At 40.5% G+C, this 27,466-nt stretch overlaps 1 protein-coding gene across 1 annotated transcript in view; it reads left to right on the top strand.

Moving 5' to 3' along the window:
* LOC139738958 (uncharacterized) overlaps positions 1 to 26,460 on the top strand; it is an 86,736-nt gene extending 60,276 nt beyond the window's left edge. Inside the window, exons 3-4 of the mRNA XM_071649576.1 lie at positions 19,469 to 19,778; positions 23,127 to 26,460. Coding sequence (XP_071505677.1) covers positions 19,469 to 19,778; positions 23,127 to 25,610 — 2,794 coding nt within the window. The 3' untranslated portion in view covers positions 25,611 to 26,460. The remainder of the gene's footprint in view (positions 1 to 19,468; positions 19,779 to 23,126) is intronic.
* The last annotated feature ends 1,006 nt before the right edge of the window (positions 26,461 to 27,466 follow it).

Raw genomic sequence — 27,466 nt, forward strand, 5'->3', positions numbered from 1 at the left:
ACCATGACATTTTTTGATGTATTTTGAGGTGTATGTGCATTCACATTACGAACTATCACTTGAAATACGGATTGGTATTTGATGGTTTCTTCATGTGCCATTCTTGCCGTGCAGGGCAAATTATCGCGAGAATTGTAAAAAAGACAAAAATCAAGCTAGACTGATTTTCACATCACAATGGGTATTGTGAGAGTCAACACAACAATGTTTTGTGTTCACACATGATTTCATGGTTCTCACATCATGTTAAAAAATTGATTAAAACAATTAATTTTTTGGTGTGTGTGAACGGGACTATGGGCCGCTGCAACTCTGGTTGTGCTATTAAAACAATGGACTGACAAGCGAGCTGTATGTCTGCTGTGTGGGCCTCTGGGCGAAGTCCAGACAAGTCAAACAAAGTCACAAAAAGTTTTTTGTGCAGCGAATATTTTTGGTTTCAATTTGTCACAGCAAACTTCAAGCGGACTTCCGCGAATTTGGGTGCGTTTTATCAACTAATTTCTGGCGCAAAATCAATGTTTCCAAACGACTCTGAGGGAGATTTGAGCAGTTGATAAACACAAAGCTGTTTCAAATATGGGGATAGAAACGCCTTTCTGAAACACAAAAAGAAGTGTGATTGCAAACATGTTTGAGCCAGAAACTCATGTCCATAGAGATAATAAATGCAAAGTCGTTCTGAAATGCGTCCATAGCTGAGACCTGCCCACGCGAACCACTGCCAACTACACATCTCCACTCCTTGGGTCAAACTGCGCAACGGAGCTGCACAGTGACAAGGAATAAATGCAACAACTTGAGAAACTAGATTTGAGAAACTAGATTTGAAAGGCCTTCAAAGATTTGAAAGGCCTTCAAAATGAGTACGTTTTGATTTTGGGTATTAAAACATGTTTAAAACATGGGAAAGGTGACAAACACAGCCTTGAGTTTGTATCGAGCTTGTTTCTGATGATGTTTGTCTCCAGCTGCTAGAAACTTTCACCAAAATGCCACAATTTTTCTTATTCCGTGATCATTTGCCGTCGTTGCGAATAGCCCTACTGTCTTTAATGTATTGCAGGCCATACTGTACCTTTAAAGCCTGTTCTATATCACATTTCAATCAGGTATCAAGTTGCCTAGATGAACAGACGACCGGACAGACATTTCCACATGTGTTGCTTTCGACTTTGATAAGTCCTAGAGATATTGGAAAGTTCAAGTTCAGTCTCTGTAGTCAACATGAACCGAACCCCTGTTGATGTGGTAGACTCTGGAAAAGAGATGATTACCCAAGAGGACAATTGTTTTGGATTAAAACAGCAGAATAAAACAAAGACGAGGGTTCTCAGTAGATGGCACAAGGAAGAACAAAGAGCATCATCCAGGGAAGTGAGTTCTCAGGCAGAAGGCTGTATTACTGCAGGGGCTGGGACGTCTTGAATTTCGAGTCGTTTTTACCTACAAAACAAGCTCTCAGTTGATGATTTTCAAGTCTTCTCATACACATTCCCACCACTCTTCCTAAATGTGACTGATTGGTTGGTGCTGACTCATTAATAACGCTGACATATTTATTGACACCTTCAGTATGATCTGTTTAAAAAGTCTTGATTGAACTGTGATAATGACGATACTTTTATATTCAGCTCTGAGTGTAATGATCGACTAAAAGATGAGTGATGTGTTTCTTTGGTTATTTCTTCAATGTTGGATTGTATTCTAATGGCTGTGGGCTCTGAAAGTAGGGAAATATCACAGTGCATCTGTAATAAATTAGAGCAATCATTATTATTCTTTAATAGTAATATTATGATAATTATAAAGAGATCTTCCGTACTAGTTTTGATGAAGTTTTCTACCACATGATCCATAGATCACCTTCTAAATGCTTTGAATGTGCCAAAATGAAGAAAGGTTTTTTTTTTCAAAGTGTTGCTCACAGTTGCTCATAAAGTTTAATAGCTGTTTTTGATATTTTTGAACAGTTTTTCTTTCCTTTTGTGTTATCTTTTGAGTATTAAGAACTTTTTACCACAAACTACTCTAAAAATTAGAAATTTCTGTACAGACACTTGTAATTCTCACAAATTATAGATGAATGATTTCTAGCAGAAAATATTGGATAAAATTCAGTGACACTTTTTAAAATTCTCGTGTTATTTTCTTCCATTTCTTGTTTATGGTACAGGTGTACTTCTGGAACTTTCACATTCATTGGTTTGGAATGAACATGTGTGTATTGCAAAATTGTCCTTAAAGTAGTCTTGATGAACTCTGTATCTGCCAGTTTGAAGAAACATAAAATTGTAGACCTTATGCTACATGGCTGACAGGAACCTTGCCTGCCAGTAAACAAAACAACAACAACCAAAAAAAAAAATGCAATCCTGATGCCAAATTAAGCTTTGCAAGTGAATGGGTCTGCAGAAATCCAGCTGTTACATATTGATCATTGTCAGGGTTGCCTTTCTTTACAATCAGGTGGAATGACGTCTAATAAGCTACTTGACGAAATTATTCATGAATATAGCCCATAAATTTCCTTTAAATATACATGTAATTCTCTGCACACCAAATTCCCTTCATGTTCTTTGTGAAAGTTTTTTTTTTTATTATTTTTTATTTTTTATCCAGGGGTTTAGGGACATGATGATACCAAACGTTGCCAAATGTTTTGGTGAGTTTGATCCTTGAGTCATTACTGAAAGGCCTCTCAGTGATCCTCGCTTGTCTGTTTCTATACAACCCCAGGACACTTTCCGTGGAAAAGGCCTCAGCAGTTTTGGTAATGCTGTATGTATTTTTGCTTCCAATGATTAACTGCACGGGAAATATGAAATCCCGTGTTATATCATGGGATCTTTGTGGACCACCCAGAAGTGAAAGCTAAAAGAGTGTTGCTTATTGAAAGACTGTGTATATACAATGCTTAAAGCAGCTAACATAAATATGAATATGAGGGAGAAAGTAATACCATTGAGATTAATTTTTCACTTGTTTAATGAGAGGTACTCTATTGAACTTTTTAAAATTTTCATGTACTGAATGTAAATATTAATATGTAAGACAAGGTACTGTATATGTTTTGATTTTCCACTTTTGTAATGAAGCCAATCATTTCGATATTGCAAGCTACTGAACTACGATTGCACCATTAATTTGATTTTTTCGACATGCTGTGAAAATAATTATATTCTATCTGAATATAACATGTTGTGTCAAATCACTTGATACAGCACCATACAGTACACGTTGTATACATCAATTATGCACAAATTGTATTTAAACATTTCAGTGAACAAAACAATTTGTATTGCCTTGCATAGCATACTGGTGGATATACATATGTGCTGCAGAATTCAGCTATTCCTTTTTCCTTTTTTGTCTTTGTGGACAATAAAACTACACTTTTGTATAGACAGTTAATTCAATTCAATTTCATTCAGTTCATTCTTTTTTTCCCCAATAAACTTAATTCTTAATGCTTAAACTAATTCTTCCCTCCTCTAACTCACCTTAAAACAAATGAACAAATGAACACATTACAACAACAAGGGATTACATGTACTGTGTTTAATATTCCAGTAGATTGATATGAGCGAGATATAAAAGTTCAGTGCACCATTTCTTTTGATGTGACTGTGCGATAGAGTGACTGAGAATGCAGTCTGTAATGTATTTCAGCTCTCTGCAGAAAAGTATGTTACAGTGCCTGCCTTTAAATAGCTGTCAAGTGATTCTGTTGTGTAATCGATGCACTGTCCTTAACTTGACTTGCCCAAACAATGAATAATGTTCACTAGCATACTGCGTGCACACAACTTGCACCCAGTTGTGACAAGTCATGATTTTTTTTTTTTTTTATATTGCTCGCTGAAAAGAATTTTTATTTGTAAGCCCGTAGCCATAAGTTGGTAAAAGGGGTTTTTGATAGCTTGTGATTAAAACAAAAAAATTGACATTTGCTCTTCATAAAGCTGACGTTTATTTCAACACTGAGAAATGTCAACTTTCTTGAAATCAATTTCCCCTCCCATGAACCTCCAACATTTTATTGAGAACTTTTTTTTCCCTGTAATTACAATTATGAATATTGTTGCATTATGTGTGAAATGAGTCATCATTTTTTTCCTGGATATGAACCCACTTCCCTTTGCGACACCTCGCAATGCATTAAACACAGAAAGTCATAGAAATAAGAGATACATAAAACAAGTTCTGACCATGGAGTCCCAGTGCATCCTGTGTTAATGAATATAGCACATTTGCGGTGGCTGCAGTTCATGAATTATACACAGTGTAAACAACAACAGACAAACTGCAGTGCTCTCGAGTTGCGGGTGATGCTTCTGCAGGATCTGGTTTTCGACATGTTCACGTGTTGGCCGCGAGGCTCGCCGCGAGGCTCGCCGCCATGGTTGTTTTGTCAATAGATGGGGCTGTACTGTAGGCGCAGAGAGGAAAGCGAACATTACATGGGACCTTCCACCCCAATTTCCAGAGTTCTCGTCACACTTTTCCACGCTCCCGTTCCCTCTCTCGCAGAAAACTCTGCATTAAATGATCCATGTGATGGTCTTAAGCTCTGGATACTCTGCATTTTTCAGTCCACGCTTGCCCATTAATGTCCATCCTGTTTGCACTCTACCATACAGTAATATGCATAGAGCATGATTTTGTAGAGATTGAGTGTTTATGATTTTTCTGTCATTTTCTCACAGTTTCCATTAGAAGGTTAGTTACAGGTTTTTAAAAGAAATGTGAACTTTTTTTTTCATTGTGTTTCAATGGATGTTAAAGGTATTATTTACCGTTGGGAGCTGTAATTGAAAAAAAAAATGTTTGAGTTATCACATTTGATGCATATCAAGTCAGTTGTATCACGAAACATCCTACCATTTGGAAATTTTGCAGTAAAGCCTAATACAACTGTATAAGGAGATATATGATATCACTATTTTTCTCAACACACCATAAATGTAGACGGTTTATTGTAGAAACAATTTTATCATAGCTTTTGTTCACATTTTGTTTCATATATTTAGCAATACATTGATTATACTGATTAAATTTTTTTCAGTAGTTGCTTCTATCTGTGAAGTCTCACATTTTAGAACTATTTTGGAGTATTAAAGCTGGGTTTATATTTCATCTGCAAATGGTAAATAACGCCTTTAATTTCAGGCAATTCATCATCAACGTTTTATTCTATTCCTCTGCCTGTCCTCTAGTCTTACATAGTGCATTAGTAGGTGAAGAGTTGGTTGAATATCGTACCAGCACCTGCTCAGCATCTGAAGTACGATGATCATGTCAGAGAGAGAGAGAGAGAGAGAGAGAGAGAGAGAGAGAGAGAGGGAAAAAAAAAGGAGGTAGACAAATGTTATCATCAGGACAGTGACCAGTCCTTGACTCTTTGGTTTGTAGATTCCCTGCAGTTGGCTCATGTTACCGAATGACATCGAGACGATGTCATCATAGCCACTGATTTTATGAATATAGGCCTACATATGTACCATTTTACTACCCTATCAGCCCCTGTGTTTGTGGTTATTTTTTTTGTATTTCATTAAGCCCTTGACTTACATATGTACCAGTGATTTTTCTCTATCATTTTCAAATATATCTAAAGTTGGACTTTCTTTTTGGGCAAGTAAAATTCATGTTTGGGCAAGTGTAATGCAACAATTGAAAAAATCTGCTTGCCTGACTGGGCAAGTGGTAAAGGCAATTTATGTAGCGCCCTGTTTAATCACAACAGATCACAGTGCTTGGTACAGTATTATCTCATCTCTTTCATTTCTGTTCTCACTTTTGTGTGCATGTCTTTGGTTGTGCCTCAAAAAAAATGTAAAACTTTGTACACCAAATATTTTGGAAGGGTTTTTTATTTTTTTTTTGCGAAATTTGCGAGTCAGGTGCAACTATACTGTACCCTACGATCATGAATTTGACCACTTGCGAAATCATTGGGAAATTCCAATTCGTGAAAAATTAGACTCGCTTAATATGTATGGCATATATACATGTAGGCCTACAGTAATCTCTATTTTAGAGTCATTTTATATGTTTGCTTCACACACACGGTACTGGCGTTTTTTTTTCCCTTGCCTGAATCAGCAAAGTGACCCATTTTGCCATGGGATGATTAATCTACATACCTCATGTGCCCTTTTCCAGTTCCTTAAAAAAGAAAAACCCACAAAAACAAAAACAAATGTGGTACATCCCACTGGCTTGTGTGGGCAAAATAAAAAAGAGAACATTTAAGTGTCTCTGCTTGTGTTTTGTGTGTGAGGTTTTTCTTTTTTGTTTCTGCCCTTTTGCCCCCAAGCAAGCTGGTGATTGGGTTTGTTGAGCCTTGTGGGTAAATTTCTGAAATGGTGTGAAATTATGGCAGCATTATCCGTCAAAGTGCACGGTTTCACCCCGAATCATTTTCGAATGCAGCGTTTGCCCGGCATCTCGGGGCAAACTCTGCAGGGCCGATGTAACTGCCTCCACTCCGACTTTGATTAATCGTCACGCCAGTCTCGCCTGCTTTCCTCATCTGCCGATACAATTATACACATATCATCTCTGACAATCGCACTCGGCAACACGGACAGTGTGAATGTGCCCCTTTGAAGTCACATTCTAGAGTAGTGTTTGGCCTGACGTGTAAAATGCGTGTGCATGCACAGACGCACCAATTCCAGGATTTAGCAGAAAATGCATTCAGATGTTATGTCAGCAATCAATGAAATCAAGTCATGCATGAAATTAGAAAACCACAGGGCATTGGGGTCTGTTACCTGGGCACTGATAGTCAGGTGAGACCGCTAGACTGGCTGTTTTCCTCCTCTACCCCACCCCCCCCCCCCATACAATTTTGCCGTCATATGAAAGAAGCCCCCATTTACGAGGCATTGAGGGAAACAGGAAGTTCAAGGAGTTCTCCACAAAGTGAAATACAACGATCTCTACCATGATGCTTGTTTATTACCTGCTGTCTGATTTGTTTCTCTCTTCTTTTTTTATGCCTCTGTAGTTTTCTTCTATGATGATATTCATTGGAATGAAAACTTTGTTTTCATTCTGTCTTCTTGTGGCAGAACTGGTAAATGAATATATTACATCAAACACAAGTACTGAGTAGGATGGGAGAACGTTCTCGGGAGACGTTTAAGGGCGTGATCACCATTTTACAAGTCACTTTCATTTTCTATGATGGATATCAAACTGTGTAGGTACTGTGCAATGTTTTCGTTTTTACAAGAGAAAATCAAATAATATATAGCATATAATTCATATGAGTGAGCTTGAAATTTCAAAAGATTATTTCTACTGTTATTCTGTGATTATAGTCCCCTTCCCATTTGAAAATCGTCCTTACTATTAATCGTCACCACTCTAGATCAATCTTGTGTGAAGGATGTCATTTTGTTGCTAGACATGTATTGTTGTTGTTTGATTTATGTAAAAAAGAAAAAAAGAAATTTCCCGAATTTTTGTGTGCAAGTACACAAGAGGTCATGACACCAATATTCATCATTGCTTTGTCGCATGCTCATGGCTTGTGACCGATATCAAAACTCTGGGAAACATTTGAAACTTCAAATTTGATAACTTCCCTGTTCTGTTTCCGGTTGAAGTGTCACTTTGAAGTCAGCAAGAAAACGGAGTTTATTTAACACTTTTATCATGGACTGATTTATTTAGACAGCTGCTTTTGTAGTTTTTCTATCACCATGCACAGTTTGTGCAGATATTGTGTCTTTAGTTTTGTGTACTTGTATAAATGGAGTTGATTATTTCATCGTATTTTATGTCATGATCATTGTTTATACTGTCTTTTATTTTGTTGGGGTTTTTTTGCTTTGTTTTCTTTTACTTTGTTGGTTTTGGGTTAGTTTTTTATTTTGTTCTTAACTTCTTCTGGTGTTTTTGGACTTTATTTATTTTTTGTTATCTAATGCATCTGAATTCATACAGCTATATCAGGTGTATGCTTCTGCTTTGAACTTATTTTGAGTTCATAGGCAATGTTACAGCCCTGGAACTGATGACTCTGAACTCACATGATAGGTGATTAAAAGGGAAGGCGAGCTCTCTTTTTTTCCCTAGGAGTTTATTATTGATGACTAGGGGACGAGAAATTCAACGAGACATTTGCCTTTTGCCACATTGTGGTCACATAAACTTGAGGTTAGCCTATAGGTATCGTTTTCCCTGGAAGGATATGAGATGGGGGTTAGCAGGGTTCGAGAAGGAAGCGGACAGAATTTCCGCACGTGTCGAAAATTTGCGAGCCCCAGTATGATGCATCAAGACTTATGGAGACTCTCTTTTTTTCGAGGAGATGTGCTTAGCTTGGCTGCCCCACGCTGAAAACAGCTTGTGTCATACGAAGTGTACAGTATGTATACATGTAGCTGATGCTGTGTGGCCGGTTCACATATGAATGGCTCCCTTGTGACCAGCCATGTCATGCAAATAACTTTTGTGTCCAGGGAACCATGGAAAATGTCTAGCTACTTTTATATCAGGTCTAAACAGTCTCGGCACCACCTTGTGTGGCTGACAGTTTATACTTTCTATGCAAATAGTTTGTCCATGTTTTAAGGAGATGCCTGGAGTGAAGAGATTATCCCCTCCCCCGTAGGCCATTTTGAAATAATTTTTTGTTATTATGATATGGATACGGTATAATGTACAGCACAACATCAATTTTCACAAGAGAAGAATGAACAATTAGGCCCCATATTTCAATTTTTATAGTTCGATTTGATTTTGTTTTGGTTATATCTGGAAATGTGTTTTGTTTGCATACATACAGTGTAGGCCTACACATTTATACATGTACATTTTTATGTACATACAAAGAATGCATTATGTATAATTTCTTCTGTGTTTGTTTTCTGCTAGAGATGGGGTGATAAGCTTAATTGTTAAATCTGGCATAGTTGGTGAAGTCTTTGGCTCCCCCTCCCCCCCCCCCCCCCGCCTCTTGTGACTGTATGATATTTTTTCATGTTCCCCTGATTTGAGTGCAGACGAAAATGATATGCACATTTTGTAGTGATACTGTAACAAAATAGAGCCGCGCGCGGAGAAGAGAGCGAAAGAGAGAGGGAAGAAAAAGAGTGTAGTTGGTCAGAGAATGGCTTCCATAAACAAGCTGGAGTTGGGTCAATAATAAATCATTTAACCCCCATGAACCACCCCGTAGTCACCAGCACACATCAAAAGCAGTCAGCTATTATGAGAGGCTATTTATAAGGGGCCCCACTGCTAAGCTGCTCTCCATAGAACCAGACAGGAAGTCTTAAGGGGTAAGAGAGAAAGGGGAAAGAAAAAAAAACCCTGAAAAATAGAAGAAAGAAAGACGGAAAGAAAACCACCAAATTCTGGCTTCTTATCCAGTCGCCATTGATGTACATGATGAATGTACCTATTATTGTCTGACTGTGGACAGAGTGGTGTCCGCACTGCCACCAGTTTGCGGTTGACGGATTCCTTCCCTTCTCCCAAAGCCGTGAGTGAGTGTCGGCAGGGACCGTTGGGGGAGAATGTTATATCAATAGTTCCAGGAATTAGGAGCAATGTCTCTCTATAATAAATCTCCCCCCCCCCTCCATGTGTGTGTTTGTGTGTGTGTGTGTGTGTGTGTGTGTGTGTGTGTGTGTCTGCTTGGGGATGACGTTCCCTTTGTCTTCCCTAGTTTAGGGCATTACTCACATTTTGTGGAATGTGAAGCCCGTCTATTGCTACCAACCTGTTAACCCATTCAGGATTACTTCAGTTTCCAAATCTGCAACCCTGTTCTTGTGGCTACCTGGTATTGTACAAAGAGCAGTGTTTATATTCAGCAACCATTGTTTATTTAGAGTGTAAGGACTAATAAATGGTAGGACAGGTTTGTACAACATATCCTTTGTGTGGTATCACAGAAAGCAGAATTCAAGGAAGATTACGATTATCTCCATCATAATATTGGCCAGAGAGTTGTAGTGGCAACAGGGCAAGCATTTAAGTGTAATTGTGGTGATTGTACAGTTAGTCTCCAAATTTGACATCGCCTCCCACCTCTCCCCCCCCCCCCCCCCCCCCCCACTGCCCCATTCTTGATAACAAGGCATATCCCTGGGACAAAGAAGATCGGACGGAAATGCCTCAAGAAGTTATTGATTTGGATCATCCAGTTCTGGCTTTGTTCTGAAACAAACGCAAAGACAAATCAAAGAAGACTAGCTTTTCTACCTAAAAAAGTAGGCCTACATGTATGTGTGTGTGTGTGTGTATCGGGGGGGGGGGGGGGGGGGGTTTACGTGTTTGTGGATGTTACATTTTCTTTGTGTTTGAACTCAGATCTGAGTGAGTATTTCATCACAAGCTTTATTTCTCCAGTAAGGTTTATATCCACACATTTCACATGCTGTGAGTGGACAATATAGGGTAAAGAAAATGTACTTTTGATACTTTACAAAATGTCATAACAATTCTTTGAAAATGATTTTTGCATTATAACCACATGGCATTTATTGAAGAATGTGGTTTTAAATATTTGTTTGGATTTGTGGCATACATCATATTTATGCAGTGTTCAATACCTACAGCTATTCCTGCATCAGTTTCTCTGTGTTGATCAGCATTGCTCTTGTGGTTAAAAATCTTGTCAGTGTCGATGACAGTGGTATTTAAGAAGTTTGATATGGAATTAGAGAAATATGACAGTCTTCCATGAATTCATGTTAATTCATGTCTAGCATGTTCTAAAAAAAAAAGGTCACATTAGTTCAAAGAGTTGAGATTCCCTAAATTGCTGTTGATGCTGATGACTTGTGTCATCAAACATTAAGCTCCCTGTCCAGAGCCAAGATGGTAAGGATCACAACAAATCAGTTCAAGTTTCTTGGCTGAGTTAAGTTTGAGTATGGTTAAAGTAACTTCTTCCTCTCCTCATCTACTTGCTGCCCCCCCCCCCCCCATAGAAAAGAAAAACAAGAACAAGATGAAGAAGAGAAGAATTTAAACAAAAGAGGATATTCCATATATCCTTATTGTTTGGAATAACATCACTCTATTGAAGAGCTATCAAAACACACTAATGAGTCTGAACTGCTGCGGTATTGGTGGGATCTTCGGTTTTTCGTGTGGCAAAGTTCAGCGAGATGCGAGGGTTCTCCTCCTTCCCCCGGCTCCCTGGTCCCTTTTGTGCGTGCCTGATTTCACAAAGCACCGGGATTAGGTTTGAAGTGTGGTGGAGTGGGTACGCGTCAGTCACCACAATATGGAATTATCATTGATTAAGGGGGTCTGCCTTGCCCTGTCGACACCCTTTCAGTCCCCCATCAGACTACAGCGCTGCACAATGACTAGCTAGCTGGCTGGCTGGCTGGCTAGTGGTTGCTGCCCCCACCCTATCAACTCTCTCCCCCTCCCCCATCTATTGCCAACTTCCTCACCCCTATCATCCCCCATCCCCTCCCCACCTTACCCCTCTCCTTTGGGGGACTTCTTCAAGGCATTTCCTCAGATGAAGCTGAACTCGTTAGATTGAGACAGGAGAAACACATTTATGATATCTACCTGAGGATGAATGGTTATGACTTTCATTAACCTGTTGAGGATGAGCTGATATTGCTATCACGCATTCCCATGGACACCTGCCCGAGCATAGACGGGACTAGTCTTCAACAGGTTTTAATAGGTTAGAATTGGGCTTGCACGCAGATTAACCCATTCCGTATGGGAACTTGGTGGCCTGTGTATCAAGTCTATGGGAATGTCAAATTTCAGTATGGAACGTGTTAATGCACATAATACATTCCTACTGTAATGAAATTCATTGATACAAGAATGTTGCGACAAAGTAACACAGTGCTATAAAAGCAGGTACAATGTAGGAAGATCTCCTGTGAAGAAGAGGTGACTTGTATGTACTAAGTACTATACTAGATTTAGAAGAGGGAAAAAACGAGAAGAAAAAAAGGTAATCCTATAGGCTGTATGCATGGGGATTAAGTGCATACTGCATGTGACAGCAGGAATTCAATGTAGTTCTGAAACAAACAAATTATACATCAGGGGGATATTTCATGAAGCGTTTTGTCTGACAAATTTGTCAGACCAATTTGCTCTCAGCCAATCAGATGCAAAGATTTTGGTAGCTTATAACAGTTTCTCAGAAAAAAATCTGACAAAACCCTTCATGAAATGCCCCTCCCCCTACCCCCCCCCCCCCCCATATGTCCTGTGCCATGTTCTGCAACAGTTTGTCCTTCATTAATAAAATAAGTCATAGTTAAAGGACAAGTCCACCTTCATATACATAAGGATTGAGAGAATGCAGCAATATTAGCAGAACACATCAGTGAAAGTTTGAGGAAAATTGGACAATCCGTTCAAAAGTTATGAATTCTTAAAATATCTGTGCAATCACTGCTGGGGGAGAAGACTACTACAGTGTATGATGTCACATGCATACAATGATATAAGGAAAATAAAAAGAGAATTTTACAAAACTTGACTTTTTGAATAAAGTGCACATTTCCTCGACTTGTTACTGACTTATGTTAGGGGTAATATTATTCCCCCTGACTTCTGAAAGAGAGAAGTCGAGTGTTCTTTTATCATGTGAGAAAAGTGAGAATATCTTGAATTTTCTTTATATTCTCTTTATATAGTTGTACTCAAATGACATCACAAACTATAGTAGTCTTCTCATCCAGCCATGACTGAGCAGAAACTTCAAAAATTCATAACTTTTGAACGGATTGTCCGATTTTCCTCAAACTCTCATTGATGTGTTCCACCAATATTGCTGCATTCACTCAACCCACATGTCTATGAAGGTGAACTTGTCCTTTAAGTATAATGTCTTCAGTAATCATCTGTTATTAAATGAAAAGAGAATTTCTGTTTACATCGCATTTTCTCCCTGCACGCGTTTGAATGTCATGTGATTTCATCCAACCACCGAGATTAGAGACAGGGGGAAAGGTAATGTTATACAAGGGGAATTCCTGGTTGAGAATCTACTGTAGGAAACAACATGTATAAAGTGTAGTGTTCGGGGAGAAAAGTTATACTGTAGGGCACTGGAAACAAAACAAAACAAAAAGATCCCTCCCCCCCCCCCCACCATCACCGATGATGCTGACGACAACGACAACAACAACAACAACTCCCATGTCAAAAAAACGTCACACCCGAATGAGATCTGTGGCTGACTAACTGGCCGTTTCACACAGCCTGCCTAGCCAGCTAATCTCCCCTGGATTAGTTCTCCTGTGAACAGGCTTAATTGCTCAGCAGGAAATAAAAAGAAAAGAATGAGAAAAAAGAGACAGACAGACAGACAGACAGACAGACAGACAGACAGACATATAGAGAAAGAGAGAGGCTGATAGACAGAAAGAGAGATAGACAGACAGACAGAAAGAGAGGTAGAGAGACAGACGGACATACATAGAGACAGAGAGAGAACAGACATACTTATACAGACAAACAGACAAGGGGTGGGTGAAGTAGGATGTATATTTGGGAGGATGAGGGTAGAAATGAGGGGTAGATATGTACACGTGTATTAGGAAACTTTTACATTTAGGACCCTTTTACATTTAGGACCCTATGTTTATCTGTGTCATGACTCCATTTTTTGGGTGTGGATATGTATTATTAGTATACGTATGTCACCAAGGAGGTGTTTTCATCACCCTCTTTGGTGTCCCCAAGTGCTTCTGGGGTCCCAAAACTGTCTCATTCTGCCAGCCATTGCATGCCCCCCCCCCAAAAAAAAAAACAAACAAACAAACAAAAAAAAAAAAAAAAAAAAAAAAAAAAAAAAAAACCAAAAAAAAAAAACTGTTCATTTCTCTATTTTTGTCCTTTGATGACTGCTGCAAACAGCCTTCTAAACATACAATGTTGTACATTGTACTTTCATACCCCACGCTCCTACCATCTCTGACAACTCCTAGTCCTACCCCCTCCACTTCCCTTGACCCCCCCCCCCCCACCCCCATTCAATCATTCCCCACCCCATTGCATCTGGCCATGGGCTATCTGCTTCCCCTTCCCCTTTGGCTTGCTGGGGACCCTCACCCATACCCCCTCCCTTTGGTGGGGAGGGGGAGGGGGCGAAGGAGGGCTATGTGCCCCAGTACCTTCATTTCTCTACTGTCTATTCCGCCAACCACAAAACAGGCTGCGGTGGTTTCTTGGGTGTGGGGGGCCTCAGTAGAGGACGTTGACTTCCTAGGATTTAAGGTTGGTTATTGCCCTACAGGCTACCCACACAGTCATGCACAATAGTCTTGTGATCAGGGCTGAAATAAGAAAACATAATGTGTGTTTAGTCTACCAGGATTTCTTGTTTAGGTAAGGCTGCAACATTCCCTTTATGATCATGTTGTTTATTGTTCCAAGAAATTGGCGCTATCCCCTCCCCCCCCCCCCCATCCTCACCAAAGCCCCGATCATGGCAATAAAAGATTATTACATTATTGGTAATGTGCACCAGTCATGTGCATTCAGTCATCTCGTCTTCAGACAGACAGTGTGGCTTTTTTAACAGTGAAGTACTTGCCGTGAAATTGAATTGTTTGCATATAATGGGACCAAGAAACTAGGGATGAGGTGATTTCTGCTGTCGAGTAATTTAAAAAAAAAAAGTAGTGGAGGTAAATATTGACTTGTATGAAAAATATGCATTCCCAATCCTGAAAAGATCAGTAAGATTTCATTTGTGATACTTGGTGTGATTCATGGAGTTTGTGTCTTTTCTGAAATTTTACTCATATAGCAGATGAGAGAATTATCGCTGTAAACTCTGAATATTATTTCGGATGCATGCATCTGTGGAGATATCGAGCCGTGCAGTATACTACCACATATATCTTGTACCTTGGCTTCAGTGCCTTGGTGCTTTCAGATGTGCTGTGTGTTGGCATAAGTCACATGTTATAGGGACGTCTCAGTACGAGAGCTTTCAGACTAGAAGCACTGGTTTGTGATAATTGTGTTGCAGTGGAAGCTCGTTCATGATACACTAGGTGCTCCTTGTATGTTACTAGTCTCACTGTATGCGCAGAATGGACTGCTGAGGGAGCTCTTGCGCGTTGTGAAGATGACATCAGCACTTCAACACCAGTTTTGGAAATAAAGAGAGGGGCAGCAATGTGGTGTGTGCTAAAGATTATTTTCAAGTCCCGTTGCTTATACATTGTTTTGAGTAAATGAAAATGTTAAAAGACAAAAAAAGGCTAAATTTTGACTGTTATTTGTGGTGTGAAACATTGCTGTAAACATTGTTTAACTATGCAACTTTTAGTGAATTTCTTTTAGTAATTTCCATTTTCATTTGTATGTGATAGCATCATGTAGTCACATTTAGTTTAGCCTTCTGGCATAAAGTCAAATGAGAACTCTTTGATCGGAAGAGGAGGTCTGGTATCTCAGTTGTAAGATTGCAGTCAAAACCATCAAATGCAGCAGAAGCTCATGAAAACTTTCCATGTTAATTGTATCATTGTCAATTTGAAGATATATATTTGATACAGAAGAATGCCTAAGACCAAAAATTAGACTTCCAGAAATTGCGTGTTGGCATTGAATCATTTTACCCTTGGAATAATTCCTCAGATATATCATGATGAGTTTTACTGTCTTTTTCATCTCTAGGGTACCAAAGAGGAATTCTAATGTATTTTTTTTCTCTTTCTGTTTTGGCGTGATAGCAATAGATGTGTTTGGGTCCTCTGTCTTTATACTGAATCTTTTTCGTTTTGATGTTGAAACTTGAAAGTAACAGTGCATGGCCACTAAGCATGTAATACTGAAACCCCACTCGTAATTCATTGGAAAAAGCATTTGACACACTCATAATCATGTGACTATTTGTATCTTGTGTATGTGTAATATGCCCTGATTTGATTTTGTTTAAATTTCTCTGTCTGTCTTTCTGTCTGTGTGTATCTCTGTCTCTTTACCTCTTTCTTTTGTTTTTGTTTTTTCTGTTTGGACCTGACATTGTGAGAAGATACTGTCTCACCAAAAAAAAAAAAGAAAAAAAGAAAAGAAAAGAAAAAGAAAAGTCTTCAAATCATACATTTGAACACTATGAAAAAAAAAACCCCACAACAACTATCAACAACAACAAAAATGATAGGCATTTAGAGCCATCCTTTTTCATTTCAATTTGTGTATTATACATAACATTCCAATAATTGAAATATGAAAACTATTTAGGATGTTACTTTTTTCCGTCTGAATTTTCTGTCATGGACTTGGGTCTATTTATGTATTCAATTGTCAAACATTTGGTCTCAATTAGGATTTCTTATTAATGTTAGATGCCTTTGTGCTGATATATGGAGAAGTTAGAATGTGGAGAAATGAGTATAAATGCTCCAATTTCCAATTTTTCTTAATGATTTCTCTGCTAGGGCTGTACAGTGACCCTGCTGTACCTGTGCTGATTCATAAAGTATGGTTAACGCTTTGGACTGAAGCTACAAAAGTCCAGTAGTGATGGTTATAGAAGAAGCATTATTTGTTTTCCCTGTCAAGAAAGTTCCTGGTTTGGTAGGAAATATCATTTAACTGGTCACTTTCATAATCCCCTGAAGAATTAGTGCATTTGAGATCATTGCAGGAGAACCAAAATAAAATGAAGGTGCATGAACTTCATTTTGGCTTTGACATGAGAGTAGCCCATCACAAAATTTGAAAGCTTTAGTTATTTTTGTTTTTGTTTTTGTTTTGTATCAACTGTCCCAGTACACCCCCCCCCCAGTTGAAAATAAAGTATGTTTTATCAAGTAAATGTCACACTGATAACATAAAATGAAGTGATAAGTCTTTCACACCAGATGTTTCTGAAAGGTTCAGTGAGCGCAGTGCTGTACATTCGCATAACGAAGGATACTCCTTTTAAGGTTGAATGCCGGCAGTGGCAGTCACCTTTGAAATCAAAATATTAGCACTCCCATTCAGGTCGTCATTACGAAAGAAGGTCACGACTCTTGGAACGCCAGAATGCGCACGCATTAGTCACAAAAATGAGAGCAGATGTGAGATACGAGAGGCTTCTTTTCTGCGTGTCTTGTTTGCGGACTGAGAAAAAAACGAAATCACAATCATCGGTGCCATCGTCTCAGCCACGAGCGATGGCCCGATAAGGCATACTTTGGTGGGCATGTGCACGGGGGTGATACCATCGTATCGCAGAGGGGGAGGAGCAGGGAGGGATATATGGCAGCGATAAAAATGAGGGAAAAATATTCCGCATTTGTTTGATTTTGTTGCGGCCACAATCAGAGGAGCGTGCGTCAGCAGTGGAGGCAAAGAAAAAATCAACAAGAAGAATAAAGCAAGGCTCAAAGTCTCTATGTCTCATTACTGGCATTCATTGTATACTAATTAGCACTGGGTGTCCCGGCTCTGCCCTACTTTAGCTCCTAGTATAAATTCGCAGACCCCGCTGTGCAATCCCCTTCCTTCTTCGCTGAGGGGCTTTGATGGACTGCGGTCATCAAGTTTCTCACCCCCCCCCCCCCCCCCCCCCCCCTAGTGGATCGAAGATGAGGTTTCGGGGAAATCGCCAGAGTTGTGGAAAACATCTTCCCCTGGTCTTTTTTTTACAATCACACTGGAAACCAGACACCATGCGACAAGTTTCCAAGCATGGCTTAGACTACAACTGTTAAAGGGTGTGTACAGTTCTGGTCGAGGTGAGGATTTAGCTTTTAACATTTTGCAAGATATTCAGAAACCACTCTATGAGATGTCAAAGAGCATGCAATTCTGAGGGGTATCAAAAGTTTATTTGATGAAAATCGGTTTTGAAATGGCTGAGATATCCAAAAACAACGTGAAATAAAGAGATCCTAATGAAAGGTGTGTCCTGTCGCCTTTTATTATTATTACTTTTTGGATATCTCAGCCATTTGAAAACCAATTTTCATCAAATAAACGTTGAATCCTTCTTAAAATTACATGCTCTTCGTTATTTTGTAAGAGGTTTCTCATTATTTCACTTAGGAATGTTAAAAACATGAATCCCCACCTCAACCAATACTGTACTATCCCTTTAAACTCTGATACCAGAAATCTGAAGATGCCACTAGGACAAGAGAGGAATAAGCATCAACTGGCTGATATCAAAGTGCTGTTTTCTTTTTTGTAATAATGCACATAGCTTTCAGCATTTTGTATTTTTTCCTGGGGATTTTTGTGCCTTAAGATGTGCGACAATATGCATTGTGAATTTCAAGTATACTGTATACGCATGAAAAGGCAGCATATGATTATATATGGGTATGTGTGTATGTGCGAGATTCCCGTATGTCTATACCCAATCTATGAATGTGTTTCTTTCTTATGAATATTATAGATTGTCCCATATATTTTACAACTTTGTAGAAAAATCCATTGTGAAGTTGAGAATGTACTGTAAAGGTATTTGACAATGTTTCGCAGTATTTGCCTGTTTTACATATCCCAAATCAAAATCAAGAAGACATTATGCATCTCAAAAGATCTTTTTCCATATTTCAACCTAGTGGTGATATAGGAGGTGCTACAGTATGGTGTCTGTCAGTGCATTCACACATCTGCCCCTACACTTAGGAACTTGTTTCGGGGATGCTTGCAGAACCGAAGCCAGCATTACACATTGCACTCATGCTACAACCATGTGCACGCCATGAGCTGCATGCGGGCCTATGGACTGGGGTTTATAATGCAAGAAAATATGGCTGCGAGTCGGAGGTCAATAAACTTTGCCTCCAAAAGTTTATGATTGTTTATGCCTTGCCATATCTTGTAGACTTCTAAACACATTACGATGGTACTTGGCTCGGATGAGGACACACTGGTGTGCCGAAGCTGCTGATGTGATTACAGTTTGAGCAAACACACAAAAGGTCGATAAACTTTGGTCTGAAAGGCGGTATTGTCTGGAAGTGAATTTCAGTCATACAATGTACATGATACTCACATGTGTGACACTTGGGTGTGGATTGACCAATTTTATTTAATTTATTTGCATTCTCTAGTCTCTTTTTTTGGGGGGGGGTGGGGAGGGGTAAAGTATGTAAGTTCAAAAGTCAATGAGCTTTGCCTGGAGACGTCATACCAATGTGCAGTATTTTCTTGGTGTGTATACTATAGTATACCAAATGTATGTATGCCATTGCTGTCATCAATTCGAATTCAAAATGATAGACCCTGGATTTGACTTAGTATCTAGTACCAATATGAGTGAATGTTATGTATGCATGTGATAATTTTCTCCTCTTATATTATGTGTCAGTAGTATGTATGGAGTAATTGTTGAACCTGAACCAGTGTTGTAGTTTGGGGATGAAGTTACGACTGTACTTGACTCGCGAACTGACTGACAGGCCAACTGAGAAAACATTTGTTGCTGGTGATATCACTGTCCCTGCTTGACCTTTGGATGTACTTCTCCCTGTCTCTTTCGTCACCTTAGGCTCCTCGCCGACAAGCTGAGGGAGTTTGGCCACAAGGATTCTCCAGCGGACGAGAAGTTGCCTCCTCACTCCACCTCAGCATCATCTCGAACGGAGCCTGCCTCTCCGCCCACCGGTAGTCAGATACCCAGCCCTCCTTCTAGCAGAGCCAAAAGCGAGCCGCTGCCCGCGACGCCCCGTGACAACCCGGGACACGTCGCCATGGAGAAGCAGGACTCGGCCGCGGTGCAGCCACGGCAACACTCTCCCAAGTTTCCAGACTTTGTGGACTACAAGCACAAACTCGAGAGGAGAAAGCGCAAACCCGCGGTAGGTTTCTGACTTTGCGACATTTGATTCAACAGCTAGATTGCATGTACGCCCAGTCATCTGTTTAGGATTGGACTTTCTGTGTCTTCCAACAGATTCTGTGTGAATATATCCACAAACACAAGTACAGCAGGTTAAAGGAGAACTTACGTCAAATATGTGTATGCATGTGGATTCAGTGAACGCAGCTGTGTTAGTAGAACAAATCAGTGAAAATATGAGAAAAATCAGACGGCCCATTCAAAAGTTATGATTTTTTAAAGTCTTGGTGCAACCATTGCTTGATGAGAAGACTAAGTACTGTACTACAGCTTTGTCAGATCGTGTGTGAAGAATGATATAAAGAAAATATAAAGAAAACTCAATAAAATGTGATATTTGATGAGAAGTACACATTCCCCCAACTTGTTATTGACATAAAAAGAATAAGATTATACCCCTGCTTTCTGAGAGAGGTAAGTCAAGTGCTCTTTCATTATGCTAGAAAAATGAAAATATGTTCAATTTTTAAGAGTATTTTCTTTGAATGTTTCTTCGTAGATGACATGACAAACTTTAGTAGTCTTCTCATCAAGCAATGGCTGCACCAAGACTTTAAAAATCTGTAACTTTTGAACGTATTCTTCCATTTTTCCTCAAACTTTCGCTGGTGTGGTCCACTAATAATGTTGGCTGCATTCACTCAATCTACGTGTTTATCATTTGGGTTTCATAGTTTACCCTTTTGAATCCATTTGCCGTCAATGTTGATAAAAGAAGACTACAATGTGTCATAGAATTTTTATGTTAGTATCAGGAGCTGTACAGTTGATTGATAGGTCAGGAATTTTCAACTTGGCCATTACACGACATGTCTTTCATGGTTTGCCATCAGCAAGGAATGCCAAAAAAGTCCTTTACTGTAAAAAAAAAAAGCCATGTTGATTTCGTAAATATGATCACAACAAGACATCATTTGCAACTGATTGACAATCAGTTGCAATGAAAACAACTTGACACAAGAACTGAAGATATCATTTTACTTTCTGAAAGATATTGAGATTCAGGTGCATGTATGAGGACTCATTCAGTTTCTTTCTAGGCATAGACAGGGCTGCACACTAACCCATTTTTTCTACTGGTCCGACAGACAGGTGGAACCAGTAGGTACCCAGTTTTTCCACGTTTTACCGGTCCATTCCTGAAAAAGTTACTGGTCCGACAGCAATTTTTTACAGGTCAGGGACCATATCGGACCAGTGCCAGTGTGCAGCGTTTGCATAGATTTGTTCTGGATTCTTTTGAAGTATTAAACATACTTGCTGTGCTTGATAAGTTATATGTATTGATGTTTTAAAGATAATATAAAGTTTTGGTACCCCAAAAGTTTCCCAGAATTTCCTTGTCTTAGTTTGTGTTTAAGGTTAGAGTACCTTTCATATAACTAACACTGTGAGACTTACTCGCCCCAAAGTGCTCTCATGTCTCAGTAATCATGCAATAATGGTTTCGTACCAGAGCCGCCGCTGTACAGCGGCGAGGTAGTACACGTATTGTACGAAACCATTATTGCATGATAACTGCGACCAGCAGCGTGCAGCCCCATAAGCATAGCTAAATGGGGCTTCGCATTGTAGCTTTAATACAGGATCATGACAGATTTAGTATCGCAGGTAAATATCAATCTAAAATCCAAAAATTTCAAGTTGATATTTACCCACGATACTAAATCTGTCATGATCCTGAATGCTACAATGTGAAGCCCCATTACGCTATGCGTATGGGGCTGCTGGTCGCAGTTGATTGCATGATTACTAAGAAATGAGAGCACTTTGGGGCGAGTAAGTCTCACAGTGTTAGTTATATGAAAGGTACTTTAACCTGAAACACGTCAATTCAGGGAAACTTTTGAGGTACCAAAACTTTTTATTATCTTTAAGCCAATGATGTACAGACAGAATGGTGAATCGTGTCCAATTAAGCTGAAAGAGTAGAAGGGGGGGGGGGGGGTTGGAAGATGGAAGAGGAAACAAGCAACACTGACGCACCTGTTTGCTACTGACTAATTATTTTACCAAGGCATGGTGTGGTTTAGATAGGCTTTGTTAACAGATTGCTGACTTAAACTGCAAATGAGATAATGGGATTTTTGACCTCTTCGTCGTGGCTGACTGCTAGTAGCAGTTTGCTCTCTCGGTGACTTGTAGCGGAGGCAGAGCTGTTCTCACCCAAACATTCATGCGCTAAATCTCATTTCCTGTCTAGCCTTTGAACATCACTGACAGGTCTATGCTTAGTCAAAAACAAACCCAACCCTAACAAAATACTTCCCCTTCTGGAGTATAAGGATGTGATTTTTTGCGAGAAAATGAATGAACTCATGCAAAACAAAATTGTAATGTCATATGGAACTCCCTCCCCCAAACAATAATTTTAATAGATGAAAAATTACAGTAAAAAAGTACAGAGTTTAAATAAATATATTTTTTCTTGTGTACCTGTAGTGTGTGATTATGGAACATAATCATTGTGCATCCATGCCCTTTAACCCATTGAGGACAAGTCCACAGAGTATACTCAGGCAGAGGTCTGTGAGAAATGCATGCTGTAGCAAAATAAGCCCATCCTCAACGGGTTAAGGACCCAGATGTGTTAGGATTCATGGGCGGCCCAATTCATGGGCTGCATACCTGGGATGCCTTCGAAAACCACAAAAACGGTCAGCAAATATGTGCATTGAAGCTTATCCTCATTGCTAATGGTTGACTCCAGTTGAAAATTTTCAGCTGTGTGTGTGCTTACATGGAGATCAGTGATAAAGCTGTACACGATTTGTTTTTGGGGATTCCTAAATACTGTAAAGCTAGATATTTTCTAGGCATGAAATTTTCACGAATTGGAGCCGACAGCCTTTTTCGCGGCATGAAATTTTCGCAAATTGCCACTGGCATGCAGTGCATATAGCGTAGACTGGAACTTTTGTGCGCATTTTAATTTCTCGAATCTTGGTTCTTGCAAAATTCGCAAAATTATAATTCATGTGATCATTTCTGGTTTTGCAGTATATCCGAGCTGGGCCAGCCTTTCCACTCCATGGTATACCAATGTTACTGCGTCTTTAATCCTGTCACACTCCCAGTTTTCCCTGTCATTTCAGGAGTGACAGTGTCTCTTGATGTTTCACCTTATATAACCTACTGCCCTTGACATGACATGACATATCAGGTACTTGAGTCAATGGGTGACAGTTTGTTTTCTTGTATTGTAGTGCAGGAAACTATCAAATCGCAGAATTTTTCTAATGAAACCTTTGGAGAAACTGTCAGATGAAATTAACACCTGTTCTGCAATGACCTCTTTCTTTTGCAGAGTGAGAATTCTGAGTCATCTCTGAAGATCGCAAAGACTGACCAAGAGTTGCCAGCAAGCAGCGTCGTCAGACAGAGTGCAGGAGAACCCAGACAGGAATCCCCACGGAATCCGACCATCGCCTCACGAGCAAGCTCACCAAGCAATGGCCAGGGGACGAGCCTCCCTGAAGCGAACAATCCCTCTGCTACACTGGACAGAGCAAACACCCAGTCATCCAACGGCAGGCGGCAGGATGTCATCGTGACCCCCCAGAGCCTGTCCCTCCGCTCTGCGGAGACCGGCCACGTCGCCTTTGGAGAAGAGGCGATGGATCTGTCGGTGCGGCCAACAAAGGACTCCTTCAGCCAAGTGGACAGCTGGAGGAAGGACCCTGCCGGTCAGAACAAGACCACCGCCGTGGGCCAGCGAGAGAAGCAGCAACAGTATCAGTCCACCATAAAGACTGTCCACAATTCAAGCTTTGCAGGAAATGTGTACGACAGCTCTGATCAATCGGATGGGAGTCAACGATGCACATCTCCTCCTCGAAAGTTTAGCAGCCTGAAGGGGTCCTCCGACGAGTCTGGGTCCGACTTTGACTGCTGTGCCAGGTCTTCTGAGGAGTCCCCCAGGCAGGATGAAGTTGGAAAGGATGACTCAGAGGCTGCCCTGAATCCACCGCGGTCGGCATCGCACATGGGTGGCATAGAGTCCATCGTTCAAAGACTTCACCAAGTGAAGTCAGAGACGCCCTCGAGGTCGGACAGTGAGGATGAGAGTGGCTACTATGCAGTCACCTTTCAGGATCTCATCGCCCGAACCATCTCTCGCTGTGACCGCTACGACAAGACGAAGCAGCGAGGCAAGAGGAAGCGGGTCCCTAAAACGTCCTCGGAGCTTAGTGCGGCAAGGAGAGAGGAGATTACAGCAGCAAAGAAACTGCTGGAAAGAGTCAGCAAAAGCAAGAGAGACAAGTTTAAACTGACTGTAAACTGTAGTACTGATGGGAGTCAGCATGTGAGAAACGCTGCTGCCTCCGAGGCCATTGCAACTCTTGTCCGAAGCGTCTGGCACAAGGAAAATCCGAAGCCTATCGGGCAAGTAATCAAAGAAATGGTTGCCAGAAGACTTGCTGGGCAGGAAGGTGATCTGGATGACCCGAGAAGAAACAATGGACAGTCAAAGAGAAAAGGGCCAATGACTATCAAAGACATACTGAGTAGTAGGAGTGACAATGTGGTCCAGGAGTTTGAGAGGAGCACGAAGCACTCATCAAATGACGAGGATGAGGAAGAACTGATGGTGGTATCGGATGACGGGGACAAAGATGAGAAAGGAGATGATAGCGACCTTACCCTATCTGCAGCAGAGACTCTGCGAAAGATGGCTAAGATCAACGAACGGAGGGAGAGTGACGACGACCCAGAGGAAGGGAGCAAGACCTCTAGCGATCACACAGCCAGCCCAACAAGGAGTCGCGACGCACCTAGCAGGAGATCCAGTGACAAAGTGAGCACGAGTGAAAAGCAGGGCAGAGAAAGAGATATCGCTGATTATGACTCGGAAGATGGTGAGACCAAGGACAGCGATCAGAAGAAGAAGGCCAAGAGGAGAAGTCGGAAGAAAAAGCGGAGATGGGCCAAGATGTTTGCCAAGGCCAACAAGCTCAATGGACCAGAGAGGTCTAACTTTCCCAGAGGCGATCATGAAAAGAGCGAGTGTGCGAAAGACATTGTTGAAGAAGAGGATAATGTTTTTGAGACTCAAGAATCGCCAAAATGTGCGGTGCCGCCGGCAACACCCCCGTCTCCGGAATCTCGCGAAGAGAACCCGCCGCAATGGCCCGCCGAGGCCTTGCAGACGAAAGGCTCCGTAGCTCACAGTATCTCCCAGTCCCTGGAGAAGACGGGCATGGGAACCATGCGATCACTGGTGGAGCAGATCCGTGAGGACGAGGAGGAGGAGGAGGAGGACGTGGAGGTGGATGTCGTCGAGGAAACCGAAGAAACACCACTCCTGCGTCAGACACCACCAGACGATCACAGGAGCAGCCCAGAGAGAGATAGGGCGGAACCTGCCCCCGCACCAACCAGAGACCCTAAGTGCAGTGTCATCTCGCACAGTATCTCGCAGATTCTGGAGCAGAAGAGCGAGGCCAGTTCGGTAGAATCTCGAATGAGGTCCAGCAGTTGTAGTAGCGCCAAGATCAACCGCCCTCTCGCCCACCCCATGGTTCTGCACGAAGCCAACACAGTGTACAGCACAGCAAGCAGTGATAAATATCCATCCGCCCCGCACCGCATCGTCACCCCATTGCCGGGCGTCAGCAGGTCAATAGCCAGCCTTCCGCCCTCCAACGGTCCCTGTGGCAGGGAGACAGAAGGGCAGGAGGGAGCAGGAGGAAAGGACGTCAAGTCCATCAGCACGGCAACAGACTTTCTCATCAGGTTTGCCTTAATGCAAAATGATGGGGGCCGCGAGGGCGCTGTTCAAAGTCAGTGATGTGAATGCTATCGAGTGGCCCCCTAGTGGCCATGCAAGCGTTTATGTACTGTGTGACATGTGACAATTTTTTTTTCTTTGTCATGACTTCATTCTCACATGACAAAATACTTTGGCTTTGAAAAGCGTTCCTCGCCTCATGGACAAAAAAAAAAAGACAAGGAAATTCGACAATATGTGCTACAGGAGTCTGCCAGCTTGAGTATTATGTAAATATTTTTTTTTTGTGTGTAGCAGAATGAAATGAATTGTTAAAGTGAAATCATTGATGATAAGTGATCATGAAATAATGTTGAAAAGGTTCAAGCATATTTATGGTATCATCCACCCAAGTGATATGGGATATAACAGATCATGCTGTCATACAATGTATGTTCCTCAAGTGATTCTGTTCTGATGAGTTTGTCTGATTCAAACTTCATCCATTTCCTAGTGGCCTGGGAAAGCAAAAACACTGAATTATGAATCATGTTTACTGAGTGTAATCATAGTCTTTGGTATGTTTTTTCTTAATTTGAAATCATGTGTAATATAATTCTGTGTCCGCAAAGTACCAGGGATTTTAAGATATCTATTTAGGGCATTATTTTGTAAACCGTAAATCCACCAAATAAAATACTGATATATTTTACAAATAACTTGAAGCAGAGATCATGTATAGATATGGGAATGCAATGTTCAGACATAACTTGCTCCAGAAAGTATAGGTTGGAAGTGAAATATGTTGTTACTGAAATTTGCCTATTTAAAATCCATCCTCTACATTTACCTCCTGTTGGAGTGAAAGTTAAAGTGCATATTAAACAATTTCTAGAACATACATTTTCTGCATGCTCTCTGTGCAGTGACATAGGATGAAAAAAAAAAAAAAAACGGTACAAAGCAAAATATAATGTGGTTGCTTATTAGGCTCTGAATAAAAGGTGATTTGGGGCACAACAGCACAACAAGTATTTTTTTGACATATCATTATCTATAGGGAAGACAAAGATGGTGTAGTTAACCCGTTGAGGACGGACTGATTTTGCTACAACATGCATTTCCCATAGACACCTGCCCGATTATACTCGGGACTCATCCTCAATGGGTTTATACTACTACACTGTCGCAGTAACGGTGTTATCTGTAATGATTTTCATGACAATAGCCTGCAGTGATGTCAGTAGCGACTGTGATGACGATCTTATGACAGATGATACATCGTATATAATCTATTCTGTCGCTTAGATGGATCTAGGGCACCGTTTCATGAAAGCTGTCAGCCCTGACAAGTTGTCAGTCTCTGACAATTTCAATGAAATCCTTGGTTTTGATTGGTTGAAATGCTCTGGCCACTAACTGCGATGTTACTGTAGTGATTGTCAGAGACTGACAACTTGTCGGGGCTGACAACTTTTATGATACGGTGCCCAGAACTCCATCACTTCTTCACACCTGCTGGAGTTCTTACATTCCTGTTCATAGCTTTGTTGTAATACTCCTCAGTTTTGGAACACTTAAAATGAAAAAACAAAACAAAACAAAACAACAGCAATGTAATTGTAAAACAACCTTTTGGTTGATTTATCTGTCAACCAAAACAAGCAATGAATATAAAGAAGAAACAAACAACCAAGACTTTTTGGTTTACAATGAAATTGATGGCTGCATAGTATATCTTTTTGTTCTCTTAAGAAGAAATATTCATGACTTGAACATATCTGAAATACTGTCTCTGTGACAATATGAAACATATGTAGCATATGACTCAATATGAATGAGATATACATTATATAACTGGCACTGTATACTCTTCAGGAACACTGTACACATTTCATCAGAGAAAGAGATAGAGAGAGGTATACAACTATGCATGA

The sequence above is a fragment of the Diadema antillarum genome, unplaced genomic scaffold, assembly GCF_040938485.1.
Source record: "Diadema antillarum isolate AM-2024a unplaced genomic scaffold, OU_Dant_1.0 seq00000776_RagTag, whole genome shotgun sequence".
NCBI classification, from domain to species: Eukaryota; Metazoa; Echinodermata; class Echinoidea; order Diadematoida; family Diadematidae; genus Diadema; species Diadema antillarum.